This window comes from Anthonomus grandis, chromosome 3 (assembly GCF_022605725.1).
Source record: "Anthonomus grandis grandis chromosome 3, icAntGran1.3, whole genome shotgun sequence".
In the NCBI taxonomy this organism is placed as follows: domain Eukaryota; kingdom Metazoa; phylum Arthropoda; class Insecta; order Coleoptera; family Curculionidae; genus Anthonomus; species Anthonomus grandis.
The window spans coordinates 2,730,273-2,756,595 of NC_065548.1; the positions used below are offsets into that span (position 1 = coordinate 2,730,273).

Genomic DNA, 26,323 nt, shown 5'->3' on the forward strand with positions numbered 1-26,323 from the left:
GGGAAAAAAATCAAAAAAATTGATTTTTTTAGTTTTTTCTGTGTAAAATTTTTATGGTGCAAAATTTAAAAAAATTTCATTTGGATTAATTAAACCTACACTCTTTCCGAATAAAACAGAGTATTAAGTTTAACACTATCATTTATACAGGGTGAGCAGCGCTCAGTTGAAAATACCCTTTTTCACACTTTTTTTTTCCAGCCTTAATAACTTTTTAGTGGCGCCACTTAGAGCCAAATAGCTTATGGGCGGTTTGTAGCGTGTAATAAGGAGAATGTTCTGCAATTTCAACCGTACTTCTAAGTAAAACCGTTTTTGAGTTATGAATTTTTTAACATTTTTTGACTTTGGAAATTAATTGTGCGCACCCGGTATGTGATAGAAGAACCAAAATCAATCGAGTAGATGCGCCATTCATTTTACTATAACATACTAAAATTTCATTTTGTCGCTATTTTTAGAAGTACCCTAAAAGTAATTTTTTTTCAAAAAAGTACGAAAAATCGTTAAAAATCTACCCACACAAGAGATACGTTCGAGTCACCTATGACCGGCGTGCGCATGGCAACGAAAACGGCGATTTTGGCTGAAAAAAGACCCTTTTTATAATCGAAATTTAACTACTAAAACTGATTGGAATCGGTCCAGAATTGATGTTAATCTGTTCCTAAGGCTTTAAACTATTTTTCCATGTACAAATCATAAGGTAAAAACCTTTTTTTATACCCGAAATTATCGTCTGAAAATGGTCGATTTTGACGTCTACGCGCGATTTTAATGCCGACTTTTACGTTTTGACAGCATGACGTCAACGTGAATGAATTGGCTCGGACTTGCTTCCTAATTTCATTGATAAAATGCTTAAAATAGCTCAGAACTTCCTGAAATTGATACGGAATTATTCAAGAGACTCTGGAGAATCCGAATATGTGCATATCTTTTACCAAATCGGGTTTTTTTAGCCGTGATAATTCGGCAACGTTTGACGTTTTAGCATTTTCCGTGTAATATAATCTAAAATAATAATCTACACCCTACTTAATTTTAAAATATCCTATCCAACATCGGATTTACAATAATTAATCGGCGGCACCGTATGCTGTTTGCAAACCCAATATCTGTCATGGCTCCTTGACAAGTCAGCTGTTAAATGCCTAGCATATTGTATTATATTTATTTATAATGGACGTTCTCTTTTACTAAAGGCAACGAAAATTTTACAGGGAAATGATGTTTAGGGTAACTCATAGGTGTAGATTTTGCCAACAAAAGTAGTCTATTCTAATAAATCTAAGTCAAGTGGTAAATATAGTTCAGTATGCTGTCTACAACCATGTATTATTAAGGTTGTAGATAGCACATTAAACCGATTAGTTATGATAAAGTTATTGAGTTAGGTAATTAAATTTTTATGAGAGAAAGATAAATTTTTAATCAAAAACAATAGCCTACACACTACTTGACTTAAAAATGGCAACATCGGATGTCCAATAGTTAAGTTAATTGGCGGCACCGTATGCTGTTTGCAAACCTAATATCTGTCACGCCCCCTTGTCAAGTCAGCTGTCAAATGCCTAGCAGATGTTTCTTTGCAATGGTTGTTTTCCCTTACTAACGCTTATCGGATCCATTAAAACTTAAAACAACTTTTCCTAACTTAAAAAACTCAAAAAACCTCCTAAAAGTACCTCAAAAAGTGTTTCTACCAAAACCCTAATGAGTGAAACCGTCATGTGATATCAAATCGGTGATACCTCAAAGGTCATTGACAAATCGGTGCCGCCAAAACTGCGCCCGTGTTTTTATTCCCTATTTTCCGTGGCATTTCTTTCCTGCCCGCCCCGGAGTATGGAATTTGAGTTCGGTAAGCACTTCAAGGATGCCACCAATTTACTGTTAATGATGGACCACGATAGCGGATACGTGGAAGGCGAGAGCAGCACCTCGTCCAGTATCGAATCGGCCCCACCACACAAAGAGATTCCTGCCAAAAGGGAACCGGATAATTTCCTGCTTAGCGAGGACGCCCTGCTAGAAAGACCCGAGTTATATTTCGACTTAAGTGCCAATTTACCACCCGAAATAGACCGTGAGGATCAAATAAGAGTGTTTTCGTCTCCGGACATTGTTACCTCTTCTGTTCCCAGTCAAAATTCCGTTGCCGAATATAGCGGGTTAGAGAATGATTCTATTTCATCGTCCCAAAGATCCGGTGAGATACCCTTGATTGCACCCATAGAAGTAGCAAAAATGGATGTGTGCGAAATGGTCCAAGATGGGGTAGATAATGACATTTTAATGATATCGGCCACTGAAAGTGATATGTCGTTAGAGCAGACATTTGACCCTGTTATAGTGGAAAATTCAAATCTTTCTTTTGCCTGTTGTAGCCATAAAAAGGCCATTAGCATTAGCCCATCTAATGGGATTATTAAGCAGGAGGGTGGTTTGAATCATAGTGTAATTGCCCCATCAAATAGTGAAGGACTGAATGGTGATAAGAAGGAACATTATTTTAAAGAAGACAATGAGGTAAGATCATTTTTGATTAATTATGTTGTTATGAGAATATTTGTCAATATGTTTCTAAAATACCTATTTCATGGACAGTTAAAATGACTCAGGAATTTCAATATTCCTGACTAACGATTAATAAAAATTTGTTACTTAAAATTTGGGAGCCATTTTAGGAATTTTAAACAGTGGTATGTGGGCTTTATAGTCCCAGTAGTTTTTAAGGTTTGGAATTTAAAATGAAAGCCTGAGGTCCAAATCTCTTTCTTATTTATTTATTAACTGTACCAACCTATTTTACAAAAATAAAATAGGTACTACAAAAAGGTACTAATATTAATACAACTTAACCAGATAATACTAAGACATAATTTAAAGAAACATGTTAAAGTCAGAAGTCACTAATGAATTTGAGAGAACTCCTAAAACTGCTAAAACAAATGTGCAAGTCAAGACTATCGAAAGAATGTTGGATTCTAGTTATAGGATTGTGCTGTCCATATACTACTACCATCAAAATGTACATAGAAGAGTTTTTTTGCTAGGGTCCTCTGCCATATATTTATGAGAATTCTTGAACATGATGCTAGCAACTTCCAGTATATACACACAGGTGACTGTTAGAATGTTTTCTCGAGCAAATAGATGGCGGCAGGAATTTTGAGGTTATATGTATGTATATGTATATACCTGAGGGTTCTCTTTTGCAATTATTATATAGCACTTGTATTTTTCCTGCCTGATAAATAACTGCAAAGTAACTGCTGATTTATATCTTGAAATCCCCATTGTTTAAGTTTCAGTACCAACATGTCATGAGAAGCAATATGTCACTAAGTGGAGATTCCATAAGTAAAACAGACTGTTCTAAGTTTTTGGGCACTTTTGTTGATTATATAATTTATTTAGAGTTCCAATTTACAATATGAACATTTGCTGCTGAAAATTTTAGTCAAAAACTCTTTGAGAGAGTAGAGGCTTTTCTCAACCAAGACATTTTTGAGCCTTCTCTTAAAAATAAATATATTTAGGGCATTTCCAATCAGATCAAGGCCTAGTAGCTCTTCAATGGCTGGCGCCAATTCTGAAGCAAAATCACAGAATAGGTCGACACCACAATCAATCCATCGAACTAACCCTGGCAGACAAACAGTCATCATTGGGACTTCTTCTGAAGCTTCTTCACTATCTGCAGCTGATAGACGTCAGTGGTTGTATTTGGGCAGATGCAATCCAGACACTACTGAGCAGCAGATTCTAAAATACCTTGAGAAGCAACTAAACATCTCAGATGTTAAATGTGCCATATTGGATAAGAATGAGGATGTTGTATCCTTTAGGATAGGGGTAAAAGAGTCCCTACTGAAGGGACTACTTGACCCAAACCTCTGGCCAGCCGGTATAGCGGTTAAGGAATTTCGTCCCAGGCGCACTCAGGGCCGAGGGGCGAATTTTCAGTTAGACCCAACACTGTCTCAGCGCCCACAGTAGATGATGTATCGTTCTTTTATCAGAACGTGAGGGGCTTAAAAACTAAACTAAAGGGATACTTGCCCTAACTGAAACTTGGCTGGATCCTACAGTCAACGACAGTGAATTCATTCAAAGCTCCAACTACTGTGTGTATAGAACGGACCGCAACACTAGTAACAGTTCAAAAAGTAGAGGCGGGGGTGTGCTCCTAGCAGTGAGCAACACCCTAAAATCCCATCTTTTGCCAACTGCTGACAACTCACTTGAAGAAATCTGGATCTCTGTGCGTCTTGGTGATGGCGAGGATTATTGCATTGGCTGCATTTATGTTCCTCCATTCATGGATCTATCTGTGTATGCAGCGCATTGTGCCTCTGTTACCAAAGCTTGCGAGAGCTTTAATAATGTTCTTATTGTTGGTGACTTTAACCTTTCTAATATTTCATGGTTACCTAGTGATGATCATTATGGCTTAACCCCAAATAATGTTACATCTGATAAAGAAAATGTTTTATGTGACACATTCACTTTTCTAGGTTTAATGCAGCTCAATGCAGTGGTTAATGATCATGGAACAATTCTTGACCTTTGCTTTACAACTTTTCATTCCACTTTAACAACTAAATGTAATGGTTTAGTCGGGTCAGATCCTTACCATCCTGCTCTTGAGCTGCAACTACCCAATAGTAAGTCCAATTACCTGGAACTACCTATAACATATTTTTACAACTTTAATCAAGCAGATTTTGTGTCTATAAATAACTACTTTTCTACATACAACTGGATGTATTAGTTATTCAGAAAAAAATAGCACATAGAAGGTACAGACAGTCAGGATCAAATACTGATTACTTTAGTTTTAGTGTTCTGCGCTCAGAATGCCGTTCATTATCTAGTGAATGCTACAGACATTACATTGAGAGAGCCGAAAATGCAATAGAGAACGATAGCAAGACCTTTTGGAAATTTGTAAGACTTCAGTCCAATCAAAGCGATTCTACCGTTCCAGATGAGATGTTCCTTCATGATCTCAGGGCCGATACTGGTATTTCTATTGCAAATCTCTCTGCCACCCACTTTTTATCTGTATTTAACAAGAATACTAACCCTTCTAATGCCTCTGGCGGTCTCGATACCTCATGTAAATTTAACCATATCAACCACGTGTTCCTTAGTGCTACTACAATTGAAACAGCATTAGCTAAACTGGACAGCAGAAAGGGAGCGGGTCCCGATGGAATTCCAAACAGGCTTTTAAAAGAGTGCAGCCATTCCCTTTTCCTTCCACTTTTTCATATTTTCAATTTGTCCCTAACTTCTGGAACTTTTCCAGAGAACTGGAAGCTATCTCATGTATGTCCTATTTATAAATCTGGGAATAAGAGTGACATAACTATCGTCCCATTAGTATCCTCTCTGCAATTCCTAAGCTGTTCGAGCACTGTGTAGAGGTGGTTCTATCTGGCACATTTCAGGGAATAATTGGAGATCAACAGCATGGATTCACCAGAGGTCGTTCTGTGGATACAAACTTGTTTGTTTTTAGCAACTATATCTTTAAATCTTTTGCCGACGGTAATGAAACACATGCGATATACACGGACTTTAGTAAAGCCTTCGATAAGGTCAACCATAATATTCTTATCTCTCATATTTCAGATCTCGGCATCAGCGGATCTCTTTTACTTTGGATCAAGTCTTATCTGATGGATAGAGAGCAGCGTGTTAAAATTGGTGGTTTTTTGTCCAACCCATTTTTGACAACTTCAGGGGTCCCTCGGGGCTCCCATTTGGGACCATTGTTATTCAGTCAGAGATATAAACAGAGTGTTTTCCTGGTGTAAGTCGAATGAAATGTCATTGAATGTTAAGAAATGTGGGCTTATGAGGTTTACTCGTTTAAGGGTCTCCCCTCCTTGTCAATATGTTATTGATGGTATCCCCTTGAAGGAGCTTGACTCAGTCAAGGATTTGGGTGTCTTTCTGGACCTGAGTCTTACTTTCTCCCACCACTTCGTAAATACTGTAAATAGAGCTAATAAACTGCTTGGTTTTATCAAAAGATCTTGCAAAGACTTTACTAATGTGTCAGCATTGAAGACACTATATATTTGCCTGGTGAGATCTCTTCTCGAATTCTCCAATATTGTTTGGTCACCTCATTTTCTGATTCACATTGAGAGGCTTGAAAATATCCAGCACAAGTTTATCAGGTTTGCCAGATATACTCTTATGAAGTCAGGCCTGGATCTTACCTGTTCAGAGACCATGTCCTACCTGAGCATAAACTCCTTATCAAGTAGAAGGCAGTTCTTTGATGTTTGCTTTGCGTTTAAGGTTCTGAATGGTATTATTAGAAGTCCGGAATGTCTGTGCCTTTTCTCTTTGCATGTATCTTCTTACACAACACGAGGTCAGGCGCTTCTCCATATTCCCTTTTGCAGAACATCCTATCTACTAAACAGTCCTATAAATAGAATAGCTTCTACAGTGAATAGATTTGCAAAAGATCTTGATTTTTTCAGTACATCTTTAAATAAATTTAAGTCTTCAGCTAGGGCAACTATCTTGGGATAGTGCCCTACTCCCACTCTTTGGATTAGGTTTAGCACAGTATTGTTTATTAGTATTATAGTTTTTACTTAAGACTACTGTTAATTATTAATAAGTACTTGAAATGTTATATATATGATAATAAATAAATAAATAAAAAATAAATTTGCTATGTTATGATGCAAATGATCATAAATCTTACAAGCATTGTAAATAATACTTTTCTGATAAAATGCTGTTTGGTGAACATCTGACAATAAAAGCTCTTGCCGACAAGTATTATATACCTGGACAGATCTATTTGCTTGAATTGGTTTATTTTTATATACATAAGTACTTATTTCAACATTGTGCAGAATAATCTTTTGGTCATCGCACTTGTTGTTTCAAGAGAATATTCCTAGCAGGTTTTTGATATTTGGAGCCCTCTTTGTTTCTTAAATGTTCTGTGATTTGAAATTTGCACTCTCATAATATAATAAACATTTATTTATTTGTTACAACAGTTACAAGGCCACTTACAGATACTAACTTAACATACCATAAAAAGTACTAAAATAAATAATAAAATGAAATATGACGATGACGAAATACACAATGCATATAATAATGAAATTACCTAAACTAATAAAACACAGTAAAAAATACCCAACACATCATTGATCAGTGTAGTTCTATTTCAGTTTATTTAGCATTATTTTTTTTAACTGATTCAGACATTTTGCTTACAACATGCGAAACTAATGTTCAAACTTTAAAATTGCTTGGCTACCACAAAATGAAAATGAAGTACCTAATACTAAATATGGGTATCTAACCATATTTATTAATTTCAGGAACCAGACAAGGAACAATCCGTCCAAGAATCCCTAAACAGTTCCAATCAAACCCCCAGTACACCCAACTTGGGTGATCCAACAATAAATTCTAAATCAACCAACAAGTGGAGTGTAACAAAATCCATGAAACCTATGACTCCATCGAAAGCCAACCACCCGCTAGCACCATTAACAAACACATTTGACTTTGAGGCCCCCCAATTCATACCGAAAGACAAAAAAAGACTCACATTAATATTCTCCAAGGCAGAGAAGGAGAATCTGTATTCGGTCAAGAGGAAATTTCCCAGTTTAACCCCCGAGAAATCCATTGATAAGTCTTTGGTCAATCCGGATATCAGCCCGGACATATTTGATGGGGAAGACCTGGAGGCTGTAGATTGTAAAACCAACTACTTTGACATGTCGTCGGTGAGTGTTACTGAGGAACCGTACATAGAGAAACTGGACAAGAAATTGTTGAAAAGGGTGCAAAATGGTATGAACGGGGTGTTGCCACCGCCCAGTGTCACTGTTATCCACATGAGTGCTCAAGATATTTTAAATAAACTGGATGAAAATAAGAGTTATTTCTTTTGGAATAAACCGGAGGGAGAGAGTTCTTTAAATAGTAGTGGAGACAGTGGGAAGTTTTGCAACTCCTTACTGTTAAGTGTAGGATTAGATGAGGCAATGACGTTGGGGTTTCCGGAGGCCTCCAAAGTGAGGTGCCATGGACTACAGTAAGTATGCACTATTTTTATTTCTAGTTAACTCTATAGTTTTGTAACATTCATTTGAAAAATGGTCAAATATATTCAGATTCAAATTTGCTTTATACTATACTACTATACTTTATACTACTAAGTCTAATACAGAGGTCTTTTGTTAATATTGACATAAATCAAATGAGAGGTTAAATATTAAAACATAAATAGCCTAAAAGTGATAAAATAATAAATACTAACATTACATTACATAGATACTAATGAACAAACATCTTACAAGTTAAAATTCTAAAATTGATAGGCAGAAAATATGTGTCTGTCAAAAGTATATGAGCCTTTTTGTGGAATCTCAAGTGGAGCACACTTGCCTCAGTACCTTTAAAGGGTCATCTAAACTTACACAAAACACCACAAATGTTCTATATTTTTTTTGACATTTGTTAAAAAAATAGGCTCCAATCCTACCCTTACCACTTAAGTGGAGTTATTTTGGAAAATAAAACTTTGCTGTAACATTTATACTTTAAACGCGTTTATCGCAAAACTTACTTTTTGACGACTTTTAACTGACTATTCATTAATCAATCAATTCATTATTTATATTCAATATTTCAAAAAACATGAATAATCTGTTAAAATTTTTGTAATTTATTGTGATGTGTTGTCAGATTGTTTAAGATCAAATACGAATACAAAAAGATTTTATTTGTCAGTATTACAATCAAGTTACATTTTTGTGTTCACTTATTTTATTATGACAAATAGGAGAGTCTCTCGATTAAAACAACCGTTTGCCTGCACCATCAGTAAACTGTAGTACAAGTGAGACAACCCTTTTAAAGACCTTAAACAACTATTTACATTCCAGTTGCAATACATTTTAAATATTTATGAGACAAAATTAAAAGAACCTATATTTGAATAGGAATGTAAAAACATTTAAAAAAATCAAGAAAAACCACTAAGAAAAATATTAATAAAAAAAAGACATGCACACTTATGAAGTGATATACCCTCAATGGGGAATGGGGATACCAGCTTAGATAGGGAGCCAGCGCTGATGCCAGAAAGCGAGAAGGGGGACCGACATGCAGAGAAATGCAGATGAACGGGCGAAACTAGTCGCAGACACGTAAAACTGTTTTTTTTTTGCAAGTACACAAACAAAAAAACAAAATCAATTATTATTTTGACCCAAAAGTATTTTTAATTTGACTTGTTTAAAAAAGCTTTGGAGAGGTAATTCCTTTAGTTCTTGAGAGAGACTGTTCCATATCTGAACAGCAACAAATTTAAAAGAACGCCTAAAAGCTGCCGATCTGTGGATAGGTACAATAAAATCGTTATTTCGAGTTGCATGAGAATGGACAAATTCTTGAAGCTGGGTCTTAAATATGCCGGTTGTCCTCTTTATGACTGTATACAAACATGATTGTGCATGTGCAGTAGTCTTCTATTATTCATATTAAGAATTTGATTAGCATTAAGATACGGTGTTATGTGATGTCTATATGGAATGTTATATGCCAATCTTATGCAGGAATTTTGAACTCTTTGAATAGCCTTTTTGGTGCTTACAGATAAGGAATCTCCATAAATTACGTCCCCATAATCGAACAAAGATAAAACCAGACTTTCGCAAAGTAGATATTTCTGTTTTGAGGTGAGAAATGTTTTTATTTTATAAAACTGCCTTAATCTTAGATATGCAGCTTTAATTTTGTTTTTAACATGGGATTCGAAACCCATGGATTGGTCCAAAATTTTCAACTTTAAGGTTATGATTCTCTGCCCAAGCATTTAGGTTTAATAAGTCTAAATTCAGTTTTTCTTGCACTGTATTTAAATTTTCGCAGCTCACAGGTATGTATATTTGGGAATCATCAGCATATTGTTGTAATCTCGAGTACTTTATTGTTTCCTGCATATCTGACACATATATTGAAAAAAAGCACGGGTGAGAGTATCGACCCCTGGGGTACTCCTCAATTACAGGGCATAAATGTGGAGACTTTGTTTTCAGAAACCTGATTAACGACCACACAACGACGAATTTGTCGATTATGTAGATAATCCTTTAAAATATTAATACCCTTAAGTGACACACCAAAAAATTGTAATTTTGCTAATAATAATTCGTGATTTATGGTATCGAAGGCTTTACTGAAGTCCAGTAATGCCATACAAGTAGGACGGTTTTGTTCCTCGTTAATTCTTATGTCGCTTAATACCTATGTTTACTAAAGCCGTCGAAGTGCTAAAATTTATCCTAAATCCAGATTGGCAAACCGGAATTATATTAAAAGATTCGGCAAAACTAAATATCTGATTATAAATATGTTTCTCAATGACCTTAGATATAGCTGGCAGTATATACGCTCTACTATCTTAGCTACAGGCTTTATGATTGCCTTTTTCCATATTGATAGATATTTTTGTTGTAAAATGCATTCGTTAATAATATTGACCAATGGATATAAGCAAAACGGCAGACATAATTTTATATCTTTAATCGACAACTGGTCTATTCCTTTTGCGCTGGTTTTAATAGTTGAAATAATCTTCAATAAGTTATCTTTATCTATTAATTGAAAGACTAACTGTTCGTCGTTAGAATTATTATTTTTATAATATTCGATGATGCCTTGGTTGGTTGTACCTGGTAAACTGCTAACATTCTGGAAAGTAGTTTTGAATGTCATCGGGATTACATAAACCAATTGGGAGGTCAGCATATGTTTTTTTTTTCGTTAACTTAAGTTTTTCAGCAACGGTCCAAAATTCTTTGCCTTTTTTGTTAATTATTTGATTGAAAAATGCGGTTTTTTCACGAATTATTGCGTGTTTTGTATAATTTCTTAATTTTCGATAATATTGCAGATCTGGGTTTGATTTTGATTTTTGAAATTTTTTATGCGCACGGTCTCTTAATTTTATTAAAAGTTTAATTTTGTCGGTGATCCATGGGCAGAATGGCTTATTTTTCCTTATTTTAGTTTTAACAGGAATACGCTTGTCTAAAAGCACGGTTATGTTTTTATTGAAAAAATTGATTTTATCGTCTATATTTCTTAAATAATAAATACGTTCCCATGGAAAAAATTGTTGTAGTTTAAATTATTGTAATCTTGAAACATTATATGTGGTTCTTGATTTTTAACGTTCTCATATTCAAAGATAGAAAAAATAAAATTATAATCGGATATTGTCTCTGAAATTGGAATCGATTGTGATTTTTTGGATATTAATTGTTTACTAGATATTATGAAATCAATAAGACTACCATTACCGGTATTTAAGTCTATTCTGGTAAATTCAACAATATTTTGTGTCAAATTAAAACTTTCCAAAATATCTGTTACTATACAAATTTATTTTCAAGAAGTCGATATTAAAATCACCCATCACCAGAATTATATAGTCATAGTTTATAACCAAGGATTCAAGCATGTTTTCCAAATCATTTAAAAACGTTGGTATGCTCTTTTATATGGAGGGCGATAAATTGAGACAAGTGCGAATTATTGTTTTTTAATTTTAAATGCTCTTCCAAGGCTCTCAAATGAGTCTGCTTCATGATTTATTTTGACAATATCAATGTTTTTTTTCTAATATAAAGCAATTCCTCCTCCACGCACCTGTCTATCCCGTCTCAAGATATCCAGGCAGATTAAAGCGATTTGTTTCTGTGTTGCCATCTAACCATGTCTCGGTAATAGTTAAAAAATCGAAAGGACATTGAGATAGATAGTATGAAAATTCTTCGAAACCTGTATTTTAAGGATCTTATGTTTAAATAGCCTACTAATTAATTATTCAAAGGGTCTCTGTTTTCAAAAAAAATGTCATATAGTCATCCGAACTTCGCCGACTATACAAATCTCTAGCCATTATCGATCAATAGTTTCCCTATGTTCTCCTGTACAGGACCCCCAAGACGCCCACCTCGCACTGCACTGTCGCCACCAGCCCAGATATAAAAAAATACGAACTTCATGGTGCTAACCAAAAACATAAATTTACCTCCCATAAAGAATGTGATCAAATGGGTATTTCTTGGGGATTGTTAATGTATAACTATCTCAATGATCATTGAATATAAAGTATAGTGACATCACAAGTGCAAATAGGTTGAGTATGAAGAACACTTGCATATGAAAGAATTAGAGACGATTTTTTAGAGCATCTATTTCTTTTTTTATTTCCTCTAGTACTTCTAATACTTTTTTACGGATTTGAGGCATGTTAGTCTGCTTTCTGTAATATCAAAGGTTCTGGAAAGAGTGGTTCATGTTCAGATCACTGATTACTTTAATATGGATAATACACAATTATTATTTCAGTTTAATCCAGACTGTCCTAATAATGCTGCTGAGATTTTAAATTCAGATTTATCTAATATTTTGCAATGCCCAATAGAACATAATCTGACAATTAATCTTGCAAAAACTACAATGGTTCTGTTTTGTTCTGAAAAAAAACGGGGCATACTCATGAATCAATTTAATATTCAGACTGAAAATACTCGGTTGACTTTTGTATATTATTTATTCATATTGTTTCATAGTATATTATCCATTCTTACATGTTGTAAATGAAAAACGGATACGATACGTTTAGAATACATGCTGTAGGTATGTTTATAAATTAAGAAAATTTAAAAGAGTTGGGTTGGCTTAAGTGTGATAGCTGGTATAATTTTAACTTGGCTCTATTTTCTAGAAAACTAAATATGTGTCAACAACCAGTATATTTATTTAAAAAAACTAATTTATAGGGAGGCTGTGCATAATCGCTCTTTACGAGATAAAAATTATTTAACAATGCCACAACATAGAACTTCTTTTTTTAAAAAGAGCTTCAGTTATAATTGTGTTAACTTATATAATAACTTACCTCTTCAATTTAAGGTATGCAATAGTGGTTATTTAAGGTCTAAGTACAAGAGGTATTTGTTAGATGTGCAGTAGTTTTTTAGGACTTTTTTAGAGACAGATATATTGTATATACAGGGTGTTTCACTTTTTTGTAGCAGGACTTTAACAGCATTTAGAAAAATTAATTTTAAGGTAGGTTTCTCATATAAATATTGATGGTCAAACTTTTTGTTTCTGAGATACAGGGCGTCAAAGTTTCCCAAAAAAAAAAGTTTTTATTTTTTAATATCCGAACTATCAAAGATATTGAAATCAAAATTGGTATAAACAATTCTAGGATGAAGGGTCATAATCGTAAATAATGTCATGTTTCTACGTTGGCCAGTGGCGAAGATATGACTAATTAATAATGTTAATGTGACTAAAAAAGTAGCACGCCACTGGATTAAGTCGATTAAAGGATCATTTCTAAATAGTGCATTTAATTGTAAACAAAAATGCCCTCTTGATATTTTTTCGTATCTGACTCCGTTTTCTCCTCAAATTGGGTTGTAAAAATCACTTAAGATTTGAAGATAAATTTATTTCAACCGTCTAATAAATCGTAACATAGAACAATACCACAAATACTTATAACTTATTTATAACAAACAACAGATTACAAGAACACAACAAACAAATTTAAAGAAAAACCATTTTCTGCAATACACAATTCACATGGTCGAATAACCGAACGTGAAATGTTATTTATATTAATTTATTTTAATAATTTGAATAGTGTGCCATGAAATAAAAACAGTGTCATAAAATGTAAATGTCATATTAGTATTATCGTGTCAAATTGCAATTGCGTTCTCAAAAAGTGTTATTTGTTTATTTCTTCTTATCGTTTTTGTGTCAAAATGCCATTTATGTTTTCAAATCAAGAGTTAGCGGATATCCACTTTATTTATGGGGTTGCAAATGGAAATTTCGCAGAAGCAGCCCGGGAATATATGCGCAGATATCCGATTAGAATGCATCCACATCCTTCTGTATTTGTAAGAGTCCATCGACAAATTATTGTGAATGGTTTAGGCAATGTACGAGGAAATGGAAATAATGTAAATTTTCGAATAGAGAGAAATAGGCAACAAATTTTGAGTAAGTTCAACAGAGATCCTACAACAAGTATTAGAAGAGTTTCCGCTGGTTTAGGAATTTCAGCTTCCCGTGTTTACCGAGTGTTAAGACGGGATCATAGACATCCAGAACCCTGAACAGGCTGCAAATCCTGTTCAGGGATTACAACCAGGAGATGAAAAACAAAGAACTGCATTTTGTCGTTGGATTCTTAATGCAGCTAATAATACTCCAGGTTTTTTAAATAACGTGTTGTGGAGCGATGAGTCGTGCTTCACTTGGCGTGGAGTGGTCAATTTCCATAATCAGCACATTTGGGCGCATGAAAATCCACATGGAATTCGACCAAGAAACTTCCAGCATGAATTTAGTGTTAATGTCTGGATGGTATTGGTATTTATGACAATCGACATTTTGGACCATTTTTTTTTGCCACCACGGGTAAATGCTGCAGCCTTCTTGGAATTTTTAAAACGGGAGCATGCGAATATGTGGGAAGATATTTCTTTAAATTTAAGGAGACGGAGTTGGTTCCAGCTTGACGGTTGTCCTGCGCATTATGGGAGAATTGTGCGAAACTGGTTGGATACCCATTATCCAGAAAAGTGGATGGGTCGTGGAGGGCCAGTAGCGTGGCCTCCACGATCCCCAGACTTAAACCCCTTAGACTTTTCAGTATGGGGATTTTTAAAAGAAAGAGTGTATGCAACACCTGTTCCAACAAGGGATGACCTTATAAATAGAATTAGGATTGCTTGTAATGAAATAGTACCATTTTTAAATAATATTTCACGTTCGGTTATTCGTCGATGTGAATTATGTATTGCAGAAAATGGTTCACATTTCGAACACCTTCTTTAAATTTGTTAATTGTTTGTTGTGTTCTTGTAATCTGTTGTTTGTTATAAATAAGTTATAAGTATTTGTGGTATTGTTCTATGCTGCGATTTATTAGACGGTTGAAATAAATTTATCTTCAAATCTTAAGTGATTTTTACAACCCAATTTGAGGAGAAAACGGAGTCAGATACGAAAAAATATCAAGAGGGCATTTTTGTTTACAATTAAATGCACTATTTAGAAATGATCGTTTAATCGACTTAATCCAGTGGCGTGCTACTTTTTTAGTCACATTAACATTATTAATTAGTCATATCTCCGCCACTGGCCAACGTAGAAACATGACATTATTTACGATTATGACCCTTCATCCTAGAATTGTTTATACCAATTTTGATTTCAATATCTTTGATAGTTCGGATATTAAAAAATAAAAACTTTTTTTTTTGGGAAACTTTGACGCCCTGTATCTCAGAAACAAAAAGTTTGACGATCAATATTTATATGAGAAACCTACCTTAAAATTAATTTTTCTAAATACTGTTAAAGTCCTGCTACAAAAAAGTGAAACACCCTGTATATATATGTACTGCATTGTTTTATACAGTGTTTCAAAACTATGGGATCAAACTTCTAATGCAATCGGTCCATAAAACATAAACCGACGAAGTAATACATCGTAAATAAATCGCTTGTGCAGCAATCTGATGAAGAAGTCATTGTCAAAATTGAACTCTGATGGCTGCAGTCCATCTTTGAAATTTCTGGAATGCAACCGTTAAATTGTTTAAAATCATCAGCTATACAATTTTTAAACATTTACATTGACATTTTGAATAATTATTGTGATGGCAAAAATTGAATGCATTTAAACCTATTTAGGCAATTCATCAACTTTCTAAATTTTAACGCGTCTTAGGGCCGTAATGATACTTTACCGGACATGGAGCCCTCCCTATACTCAAATGTTTTCTACTGTTGCACTGAATAACCTCTAGAAGTTTGATCCCTGATAGTTCTGAAACACCCTGTATTGTTATGTTTGGTTAAAACTGTTTTATCCTCAGTGTTATCTCTTAAAAGCATTCTATTGGACTTTCTCTGTTAACATTTAAAGATGGTGAAATTAATATCCGACGAATTGGTTGAGTGGAAGAATGGCCAGCAGGCTAAACTTCGCCAGTTGCGCTATTCTTGTGCATATGATGTGAGTGTACATTTTCATATGTTTTTGCATTGTATGTACAAAGAAATACTTGAATAAAGGCGTTATGTATTTATTGATTTATTTTGCTAGTATCACATATAAGAAGTAATGCCCTTTTTTAAAAACTTTCAGCTATAACTGTGGAAAGATCTCCGAGGAAATCGTCGACATGTGCGAGAAGTACCAGAAACGTTTCGTGGGCGCGGAAACCCAGTCCACCTGCACGACATTCGAGACCCAAAACTCCGCCTCGAGTCCAACAAAACGTAAATCGACAAGACCCAAGTGGGGCACAAAATCACCGGGACGTAGGTTAAGCCACCTGGCGAGACGACGAATCACGTTTTCCAGTTCGAATTTGCAAGCGGGCGGCGGTTCGGCTCTAGCCGGCTCTAGAGCGAGACAGATCCTGGTTGACGCGAAGAAGATCGATCTGCTCAGTCGCCGTAGGAGTCCGAGAAAAACCCCGCGAAAAACGCCCACCAAAAGTCCGAAAGTTAAGACGAGGACGCCGTCGAGTAGTGCCAAGAAGAAACTCGCGATGCGCTTCAGGAAACTGACCGGGGAAATCGAGAAGTCGGTGCCGAGTACTTCGGAGGTCGCCTCTTCGGTGCCGAGGGCTTTGTTCCGTAGTCCGGCGAAAAGCGAGGGCAGAGCTACCAAAAGGGCCTTATTCCAGAGCCCCAACCGTGATAACTCTTCTAGTCTTAATATGAAAAGTACGTTCGTAATTATTAAGACCAAAAGAGAGAGAACTAATTATTTTTTCTATTTTTTAAATCTCAAGGTAAGTCTCAGAACTTACATTCTCTGGGTGACCGCAGTCAGTCGAGGAGGAACCTGTTTCCGTCCCCCAGGAAACATTCGCCGCTAAAGCAGTCCAGATCTCCGTTTAAGCGCGGATTGAACTTCGGTTACGAGAAGAAGAGGAAGCGAAGCGAATCCGATGACGTGCCGGCGTCAAAGTTCCCGCGCAGTATGTCCATGGACGTGAAACCCAGTACGAGCGTTGGAAATCGGTCGATTTGTCGCACTCAGAGTGAACTGAATATATCGGGGAATAAGGGACAAAACGAACTGAGCGAGCAACACAAAAAGGTATTTATTTATTTATTTAATCACAGTATCAACAACCAAAAGCTAGTTACAGATCAACCTAAATACTAAGTAATCCCAACTAGCATTTTTGGCAACAGCTACGTAATCGCGACTATAAAGAATACTTTAAAGCTGTGGTTACTAGTCGCGGGAACCGTTTAGGCACCGTTCTGTTACCACTTTTTTTACCAAAATTGGGAATGATTTTGCTGTAGCAAATACGTAATTCTATCGTCCCGGGAACTTCTTTTTAACGTCCCATAGTGGTTTTCGGGATGTCATAAAGTAGTAATTGTGCAGTGCTAGTTACTAAGAAGTTACTGAAACAATATTATGTAAACATTTTGATTCTCTTTCTTTGTCAACACAAATTTTATACGTCCGTCTTTATTCTAAGTGATGGCGTTGTATCGGGGTTAATCTACTTCATATTGTATTTAATTTAGCTGATATTATCGCTTACCGGAGTGGAAAAATGTAAACGAAGCAAATTTTATTGTTAAACATAGGCAATAAAGGACGAAAATAAAGAACGCCTCATTAAAATAATGACTTTTAACAAAAAAATATACCAAGTCTAAATATTTAAATTTAATTTTTTAAAGAAGGTAGATAATTTTTTTCACTCCTCTTTACTCCTATGAATATAAGAAGTCTATAATTTAATAAAAATTGCATAAAATGTAAAAGTATTCCGATTTTAGCAAATTCATAAAATCGTGCAATACCTTTTCACAAAATGGAGTCAAATAATGAAAAAAAATATGGCGAATTGTTGTTAGAGTTACCAAGAAGTTTCTTTTGTTACTTCAAAGTAAAAATGACTTAGAAATGAGTAAATTATTTCAAAAAAATGCTACTATAAAGTATATTTTACTGCATAGTAGAAATAATTACTTAAAGGTAATTTGCTTTAATAGCCAAGTTGGTAAATATTACTTTAAAGAAGAAATAAGGGTAACTATTTCGGTCTTGTTACTGATAATATTACTTCAAAGTGTATTACTGCGTGGTAATATTTTGATGTTCCTATGTAGTCGCAAGAACTTGAAATTTAACTTTGTAATCGCGCTTATTTAAAAGTTCCCATTTATTCGTCCCACCGACCAATATTTTCTACTTTATAGTAACGACGTTGTAAAGGTAAGCGGTATCAGCTACCATCAGAGTTACCGATTTATTACTTGAATAAAGTAATATAGTCAAACAATGTTGTAGCCAGAACTAAAATTGTTGGTTGGGATAGTAAAGTATACTTTTGAAAATGACTTATAAATGACTAACTTCTGTAACCAATACCTTATAAATGTTGGTATTGAAATGGAAAAGAAAATTCCAAAACCCAAAAATGTCCTATTTTTGCAAAAAACTTACAGTTTTTATCTCTGGTTACTGAAAATTAATTAATCAAACATATTAAAAATCTCAAAAACAGAAGTTGTCCAGGTATTAATGGTATATCTTCTACACTAATTAAAAAACCCATGTAGAAATTCTTGAACCCCTATCACACACAATAAACAAAATTTATGAAACAGAGAAAATACCATCTAGTTTTAAAACATCAGTTGTTACCGTTATTCACAAATCAGGACCTAAAAATGTTATCGTCCAATTAGTCAAATTACATGTTTTGATAAAATTTTCAAAAAGAGTTTAAAAGATCAATTATTAGACTTCCTAAATGGGCATAAAATTATATCAGATAAACAATATGGGTTTTTACCAGGTCATAGTACTACAGGTGCTTTATGAAAACTTACTTCTGATAGCCATTTAAACAATAACAGAAAATGTCTGGGTGTTTTTATTGATCTGGCAAGGGCCTTTGATACGGTACCACATACTAAATTCCCGAGCAGTATGGAATAAGGGGAAGCGCAATGCACTTATCAAAATTATTTACAAAATAGACGACAATTTGTTAAGGTCAATAATATATTAAGCAATAGCGAAATTATAAAAGTAGGAAGGTACTGTACTTGGTCCACTTTTGTTTATAATTTACCTAAATTCTCTTCTTGATATTAAACTAACAAATGGAACCATTGTTTCATATGCAGATGATACTGCTTTACTTTTTAATGGTTCGAGTTGGGATCAAACAAAACAGTATGCTATAGAAGGCCTGAATAAAATAAAAAACTGGTTGGAAACTTATAAAAATTAAGCCTGAATTTAGCAAAAATAAGTTACATTGCTTTTTCTCTCACTGGGGTAAACAGACCAAATTATTCATGTTTTTGAAATTGAAAATAGTTATGAAATAAAGCAAGTTTCACAGACTAAATACCTTGGAATATTGATTGATCAAAATCTTAAATGGCATATACATACATAATAAATATCTGGCAAATAGACTTAAAAAATTAATTTACATATTTTATATTATCCGAACATTTTTAAATTCAAAAGAACTTATTATCATTTATAAATCCTGATTATAACTGAGTTATTATAACTGAGTTAACTGATTTATAACTGAGTCGATTTTGAGAAATGGTATTTTGGAATGGGGAGGCTTATACAATGATGCATTGCATAAATTAAATATTGTACATAAATCATATCAAAATATGTGAAAAAATTTGAGGATCCTATTTTAAATAAGAAAGTAAGGATCATTTCCGGTTAAACCGGAAGTGACAAAAACTACTGAATACGTCAGCCAATCCCAATTTGGATGCTACACCCACTTACCAAATTTCATTTTTTCTAGGCAGCACAGAAGTTCATAAAATAGGTGTAAAAGGACTTTATCACCTCTATCCACTAAAAAAGTAAATTTTTCGAAAAATGTTACTTAACACCTTTATCCATCAACCTCTTCAATTATGATTAACAAAAGACTTTAAATTAGGTCGAACTTGTATATAAGAACAAATTGTGAGAGTGTAAATTAATCGAATGTTAAAAGTATCTTTATTAAATAGTAATTGCGTAGGGTACAATCTATCTGTTTTAAAAATGATTTTTGAAATATATTTCATTTGTATGGGCAGTTATTATAAAGTCCTCTCCACACCAATATACCATATCCTATAATTGATTCCACAAATGCTTTATGCAGCATTAATAAAGTCTCAGTATTTAAAAATTCCCTCATTAAGTAAAATTTATGAATTAGTTTCGGAATTTTATTGGAAAGATAATCAATGTGTGGTTGCCATTTCACAAACTTATCAATTACAACTCCAAGGTATTTTGTACATAAAGTTTCTTTAATACAGTGATTATCGACTAAAATAGAACTCTAATGAGATCTATTCGCATTAGTAAGTGAAAAGGCTATGTATGTTGTTTTAGCTTAAAAATAATTTAAACGTTTGAAGCCAATTTTTTATTGTATAAACATATTATAATGTATTGTTTCTTTTAACTTGATCTATTCCAGAAACTACTTTGGGCGGTCAGTATCGCCCTCCAATCCCAAAACATAACCTCGATCCATCCGCAGTGGAAGACGTTCGCTTCGGTGCTGGCACGCGTCACTCGTCGTTTCTACGCGAACCAATTGACGGGAAACGTGACAGGCGGTACGTCCGAACGGATGCAGCGCATCGCGAAGTACCACGTGATCTCCGTGATAAAAGGCAAATCGGCGGACGAGATTATTAGCGAATACTTGAAGAATCGGGCCAACAGTAGGGTGCAGAAACCGCAGGGGTACGTTGCTCCCCAGGATTATGAGGCGAACGGTGCTATCGGTGGAAAAAGGGTGAGTTTTTGGTGTATTAGAGGAGTTGAGTAAAATCGAAGTTTTTTGCTTAATGTGTGCCTCTCTTTTTAGTCTAAAAAAGTCCTATGCATCACCAAGTAATTTCTAAAATTTCAAATACTTTAAGAATGTGTGATGATGCATAATCTTTGCTCACGTTTTTAGTATAATTTAAAAAAAAAATCCATTTTGTGCAATTGTAGGTAAATAAATCCTATAGTTTGTTAGTTTCTCCTGAATAGTATGATATTTTGTTTTAGTTGGTACCATCCGGAGGTAAGGAAAACGTGTTTCAAGACAGAGCGAACACGCTGGAAAGTTGGGAAAAGAGGAAACTGGAAGAGGGTCGCGGCAAGTCCACGCTAACCGAAAATAAAATCGAACGCATTCGGAAAGTTATCAATTTCGGGGACGACGACCGATAGCAATAATGATTTGTTGTACATTCGCTTTTTTCCAAGATTTAATTAGATCTCAAGTTTAGTTGTTTCTTTCGGTTAGAGTCATACTTAATTAACAGGTAAGACAGACAAAATATTTATTTTAGACGAGACGGGTTTGCTCTAACGGGGCTGCTCAAGAATTTTGTTATTTTATTGCTAATTTTATTTACATTAAAAAAAAATAATAATATGATTTGAGACTGATAGAAGTCGAGAAGAAGAAGGCAATTCTCTTAGTTAGTTGCTTTAATTAATTATAACGAGTGTAATATAAACTGTTAATAAAAATTTGTATTATTTAAATTTATTTCTTTATTTAGTTATACCAGCAAATCAAGAATCAGATACAACGAATTTATTAAACTATTCCGTGGGTCATTTTTGTACAAAGATTGCGTTGATTGAACGAGGAGGTCCGGTTACCTGGCCTGCAAAATCACCCGATATGACCTCTCGAGATTTTTATTTAAAGAATGTTGTTTTTGAACAACGACCTACCACGACAGATAATCAAGCATTCCAAAGGAAACAGAACTTAATACGTCCACGTCGATGTTTCCAAATGAATTAAATCACTCCAACCTGGAAATGACCTTGATAATTTACCTTAACACATTGAGCTCCGCGTACCCACCGGTGGGCATTTCGAGTTTGCTTTCTGGGACCACATGCCCACCGGTGGGCACATCGCATTAGTGTTGGGACAAACCTGCTATTTTCGTATAACAAATGCTTTTGCTAATGCGAATCAAAAATAGCAGTCGAAAATAGCTGCTATTTAATAGCAGGTGCTATTTGAGTTTTATTCGATACGTACATGTCCTACATAGCTAGTCCTAGCTGTAAACTTTAAACTGTAAAATACTGTAAAAAGCCATGAGCGAATTTGCAAAAGGAAAAATTATTATAAACTATAAACAGACCGAGTGGACAAAGAAACATCGCTAAAAGCTTTTATTTTTATTCCTTAATTTTTAAAATATTAAAAGCCGACTTCTTTCTGATAACGCTATCGCCGACGCCGCTACAACCAACGAGACACCAGACAATCAGCTGCCGAGGTGCCTGCGTAAAAAAATTCAGTTGCTATTTTAATAGCAGCGATTCTTAAACTCATAGCAGATAGCAGTTGCTACTAAACCAAATAGCAGTGAAAAAGTAGCAGACTGCTAAATAGCGACCGCGTGCTCACCCGTGAGCATGGATTACATTGATTCTGCCTATACCAAACGACGGTTTGGTCTCAGGATGAGCCAAAAAATATATTGGGTTGGTTTTACATTTGAGTTAATATAGCATGTTATATTACCTTAAAACAGAAAAAATACTCTTAAAACTTAAAAATAAATTGTCATAAAAAAACAGTCGTTTTCTTATGTAACCAAAACTTAAAATACCATAAAAATGACTAACCTAAATATAATAAAACTTACTAAAACGACCTAACGTTTGACGAAATACCACTGCCACAAAGAAACTGCTGACACTAAAGTTTTAAGCCAAATGTTTTTGGAAGCAAGTAATACAAAGGGGAATATTACACGGTACACAAATTGTATTGACATTTTTTCGGGCGTACGCAGCATTGTGAGCCATTGACATGGTGCTGTAGCATTTAGTGCATCTCTTTCGAGTAACTCGTTTTTGGCCTTCCACTTCCTTCAACGTGCAGCGTTGCGTTCTTGACGTGGAAGGACGAGAAACAGTATTAAGTTTTTCGTCGTTTTCAATGAGACCTGAAACTACCTCTTCTTTGAAAGTGGTGATGCTGATTTTTTTCTTGTTTATTTTATTGTAAAGATGTAACGCGTTTACTATTGTTGTAGCAGTAATGAGATGAAACACTAGGCGTTTGTACCATTTTGAAGTTCGCCTTAGAAAAGGCGCGTATGCTGACATTTGATCCGACAAGTCGATAAAGGCCTTGCCCTGATTATAGTCAACAATCACTTTCGGTTTAATAACTTCCTTTCCTTTCTTTGCTAAAGTAACGTTAGAATCATCGTGTTTGGTGCTTAGCATGATGACGTCTCTCTTATCCTTCCACTTCAGGACTTCAGTTTTGTCATTATTTGCCGAGCTACAATTCCACCTCGATTCAACTTTTCCTTTATTACTTCCTGCGGTTTGCTCTAATTGTACCAACTAAATGCGTTTTTCGGTCAATCAGTCTTTTGGCTAATGATACGCTCGTGTACCAGTTGTCAGTGTAAAGTGTGCGGCCACTGTCCAAAAGACCTTCCATCAATTCCATGACTACCTTTTCAGAAACTGCAAATTCACTTGATTTTTCTTTGCCGGTATATACTTTAAAATCCCAGGTGTATCCTCCAGATACACACAACTTGAAAAGCTTTATACCGTAGCGGTGTCGCTTATTGTCTGAAATAAATGCGTCCTCGAAACGGGACGTTACTTTCGTCGATAAAAACGTCTTTTTCGGGCATGTAGGAGGACTTAAATTTCTTTTGCAGCATTTCAAGAAATTCGGATATTTTGTAAAGTCGGTCATCAGAGGGTCTGTCCTTTTCATTATCACTTACATGGAACATGCCCAAAATACCTTCAAATCTGTTTCTACTCATAATTGTGGGTATGCGATTTTGGTACAACGATTTGGTTGACCAATAATCCCGTAGCTGAGGCATTGGAAGAAGGCCCATCCATAATATAATGCCAAAAAATTTTCGCATTTCCACGGGATTGGTATCCACCCATTTCGGCAGCTTGGCCTTCCGGTTTGAATCTGCTATTGCCGCAGCAATGCGCTGTGAAGCAAACCTATTGATTTCAGTCACAAATAGATTATTCATCTCATCGTCGATAAAACAGTTAAAGAATTCAGTTGGTTCTTTCCCTGCAAAGTCTGCACTAACAGCTGGAACAACACCAACATTCTGAGGGCATTCACTGAAAGACAGTCGGTCTCCTTGAACGTGATCCCATTTTTGCTTAGTAGTTAAAGTCGCTAGAGGTACGTTATCGTCTAGATCTTCGTCTTCGGATAATAATATGACAGAATTATCTGAATTATTACCGGATGAATCGTTATCGGATGATAGATCACTTTCAACAGGAATAAAATCTTTATCTACGAGCGAATTATCTGAAAATCCGGTAATTTCGTCTTGTATTATATCTCTTGACTCGTCGTCGGACAGATTCTCCAGCTCCTTTGCCTACTCCTGATCCGATAGATATTTCTTAGCCATATTTGCTCTAAAACAAAAAAACACATTAAAGCTAGTGTCCACGGGTGGGCATTCGGTCCCAAAATGTAAAATAAAATTCTGGGACTACGTGCCCACCCGTGGGTCACCGCAAAAAAATTACAAAAACAGCCAAAAGTCGACTATTGATCCACAAACAACATAAATTGCAAAAAAATAACTATTAACAAAAAATATCCAGAATGAAAATTTGGTCCCTGGAAGTAAAATGCAAATGCCCACCGGTGGGCACGCGGGGCTCAACGTGTTAAGGTCAAGATAATTTGAAAAATTCCGCTTGATCCACGTGCTAAAGTATTTTTTAAATGTTTAATTAAAACAGAAACATTAATGAACGGCTTTTTCGTAATTTGACTTTGGATCAAATCAATCTTAAAATTACCTCAACAGATATTTCAATTTGGGTGCATATAGTGAAATAGCCCACCTAATAGTTTACTTTATTTAGTTGGTCAGAAAAAAACTGTTTATCTGTTAGAATCTCGATGGTTAGTTCTTATTGTAATTCTTCCAGGGAGAATTTTTCAAATTTTAATTACAATTACGTGGTATTTAACTGTCTGTTTTGTTGTAGAATTATAGTATCTCATATTAACCAAGATAAATATTTTTAAAAAGAGAGGAATTTTATATAATGCTAGTCAGAATATCGTTCGTTCAATCTCAATTCCACGGAAATTTCTTTCAAATATTATTCGCTGTCTATATTTCAGAACGTCGACGGCTAATTCACAAAAATTGCTGATTCATTTAACAGTTAGATTTTTGGAATAAAAAAATTCTTGCTTGGCTTCTTAAAAATTTTATCTTAACGTTTAGAACGTCGATGATTCCTCAGTTTATTTCGAAATCTTGAAAATCGCTATCTAATAGTCAGAATATCGAGTTTCTAGATGTTTCGCTATCTATTTTTCAGAATGTATTTTATAAATTGGCGTTTTTTCAATTTAATACTTCTCCCTTACTTAGCTTCCTAAAAATAATCCAAAATTGTCTAACTTTTATAATGTCGATGGTATTTCAATTTGGAGATCTTAGAAATTGCTATCAAATCGTAAATAAACTACACACATTAAGTAAAATCTGTATTGTTGTGACGAATTCATAATGAGTTACTTATTATATTGGGTATTACGTCACTTATAGCAAAAATCAATTTAGAAATTTTTTATCTCACACGCTCAACAATTATTGAAAAGAAGAAGAAAATAGACTTATTCACGTATTTAAAAGAAATATGAACTTAAATCTGTAACGATACCGTTCGATATATTTAATTTAATTTAAGTTCAATAAGTTTTAATTAATTTAAGTTCAATAAGGTGAAACCTGTAGACCATTACCAAAAAGAATTAATGAACATAAATCTTACATAAAAAACAATGAATTTCAAAAATCAAAAATTACACAACATGCATTCGACAATAACCACAGAATAGACTGGAATGCTTCCTCAATTTTAGCAAAGGAACCAATTTCAAAATTACGTAAGATAAAGGAAAGTGCATTTATAATGTTAAATGAAGATAAATGCTTAGCTACTTGTTCGGTTGATTTTCATAATACATGGATTCCTTTACTAAAGAGAGAGGTAGATCAGGGTATTCTCAAAATTAATTAATGATTTAAAATATTTGATATTCATGTATTTTCTATGATTAATTTACATTAAGATCACACCCCTTTAATTTTTTAAAAAAGT

General features: G+C 34.5%; 1 protein-coding gene across 1 annotated transcript; it reads left to right on the forward strand.

The window, feature by feature from the left end:
• Positions 1–1,556: 1,556 nt before the first annotated feature.
• On the forward strand, positions 1,557–21,694 carry LOC126734174 (uncharacterized). The gene is made up of 6 exons (XM_050437715.1): positions 1,557–2,532; positions 7,377–8,101; positions 16,265–16,851; positions 16,920–17,230; positions 20,625–20,948; positions 21,209–21,694. Exons 1-6 carry the CDS (start codon positions 1,849–1,851, stop codon positions 21,371–21,373), a joined length of 2,796 nt encoding a protein of 931 aa, XP_050293672.1. The 5' UTR covers positions 1,557–1,848; the 3' UTR covers positions 21,374–21,694.
• Positions 21,695–26,323: the final 4,629 nt, after the last annotated feature.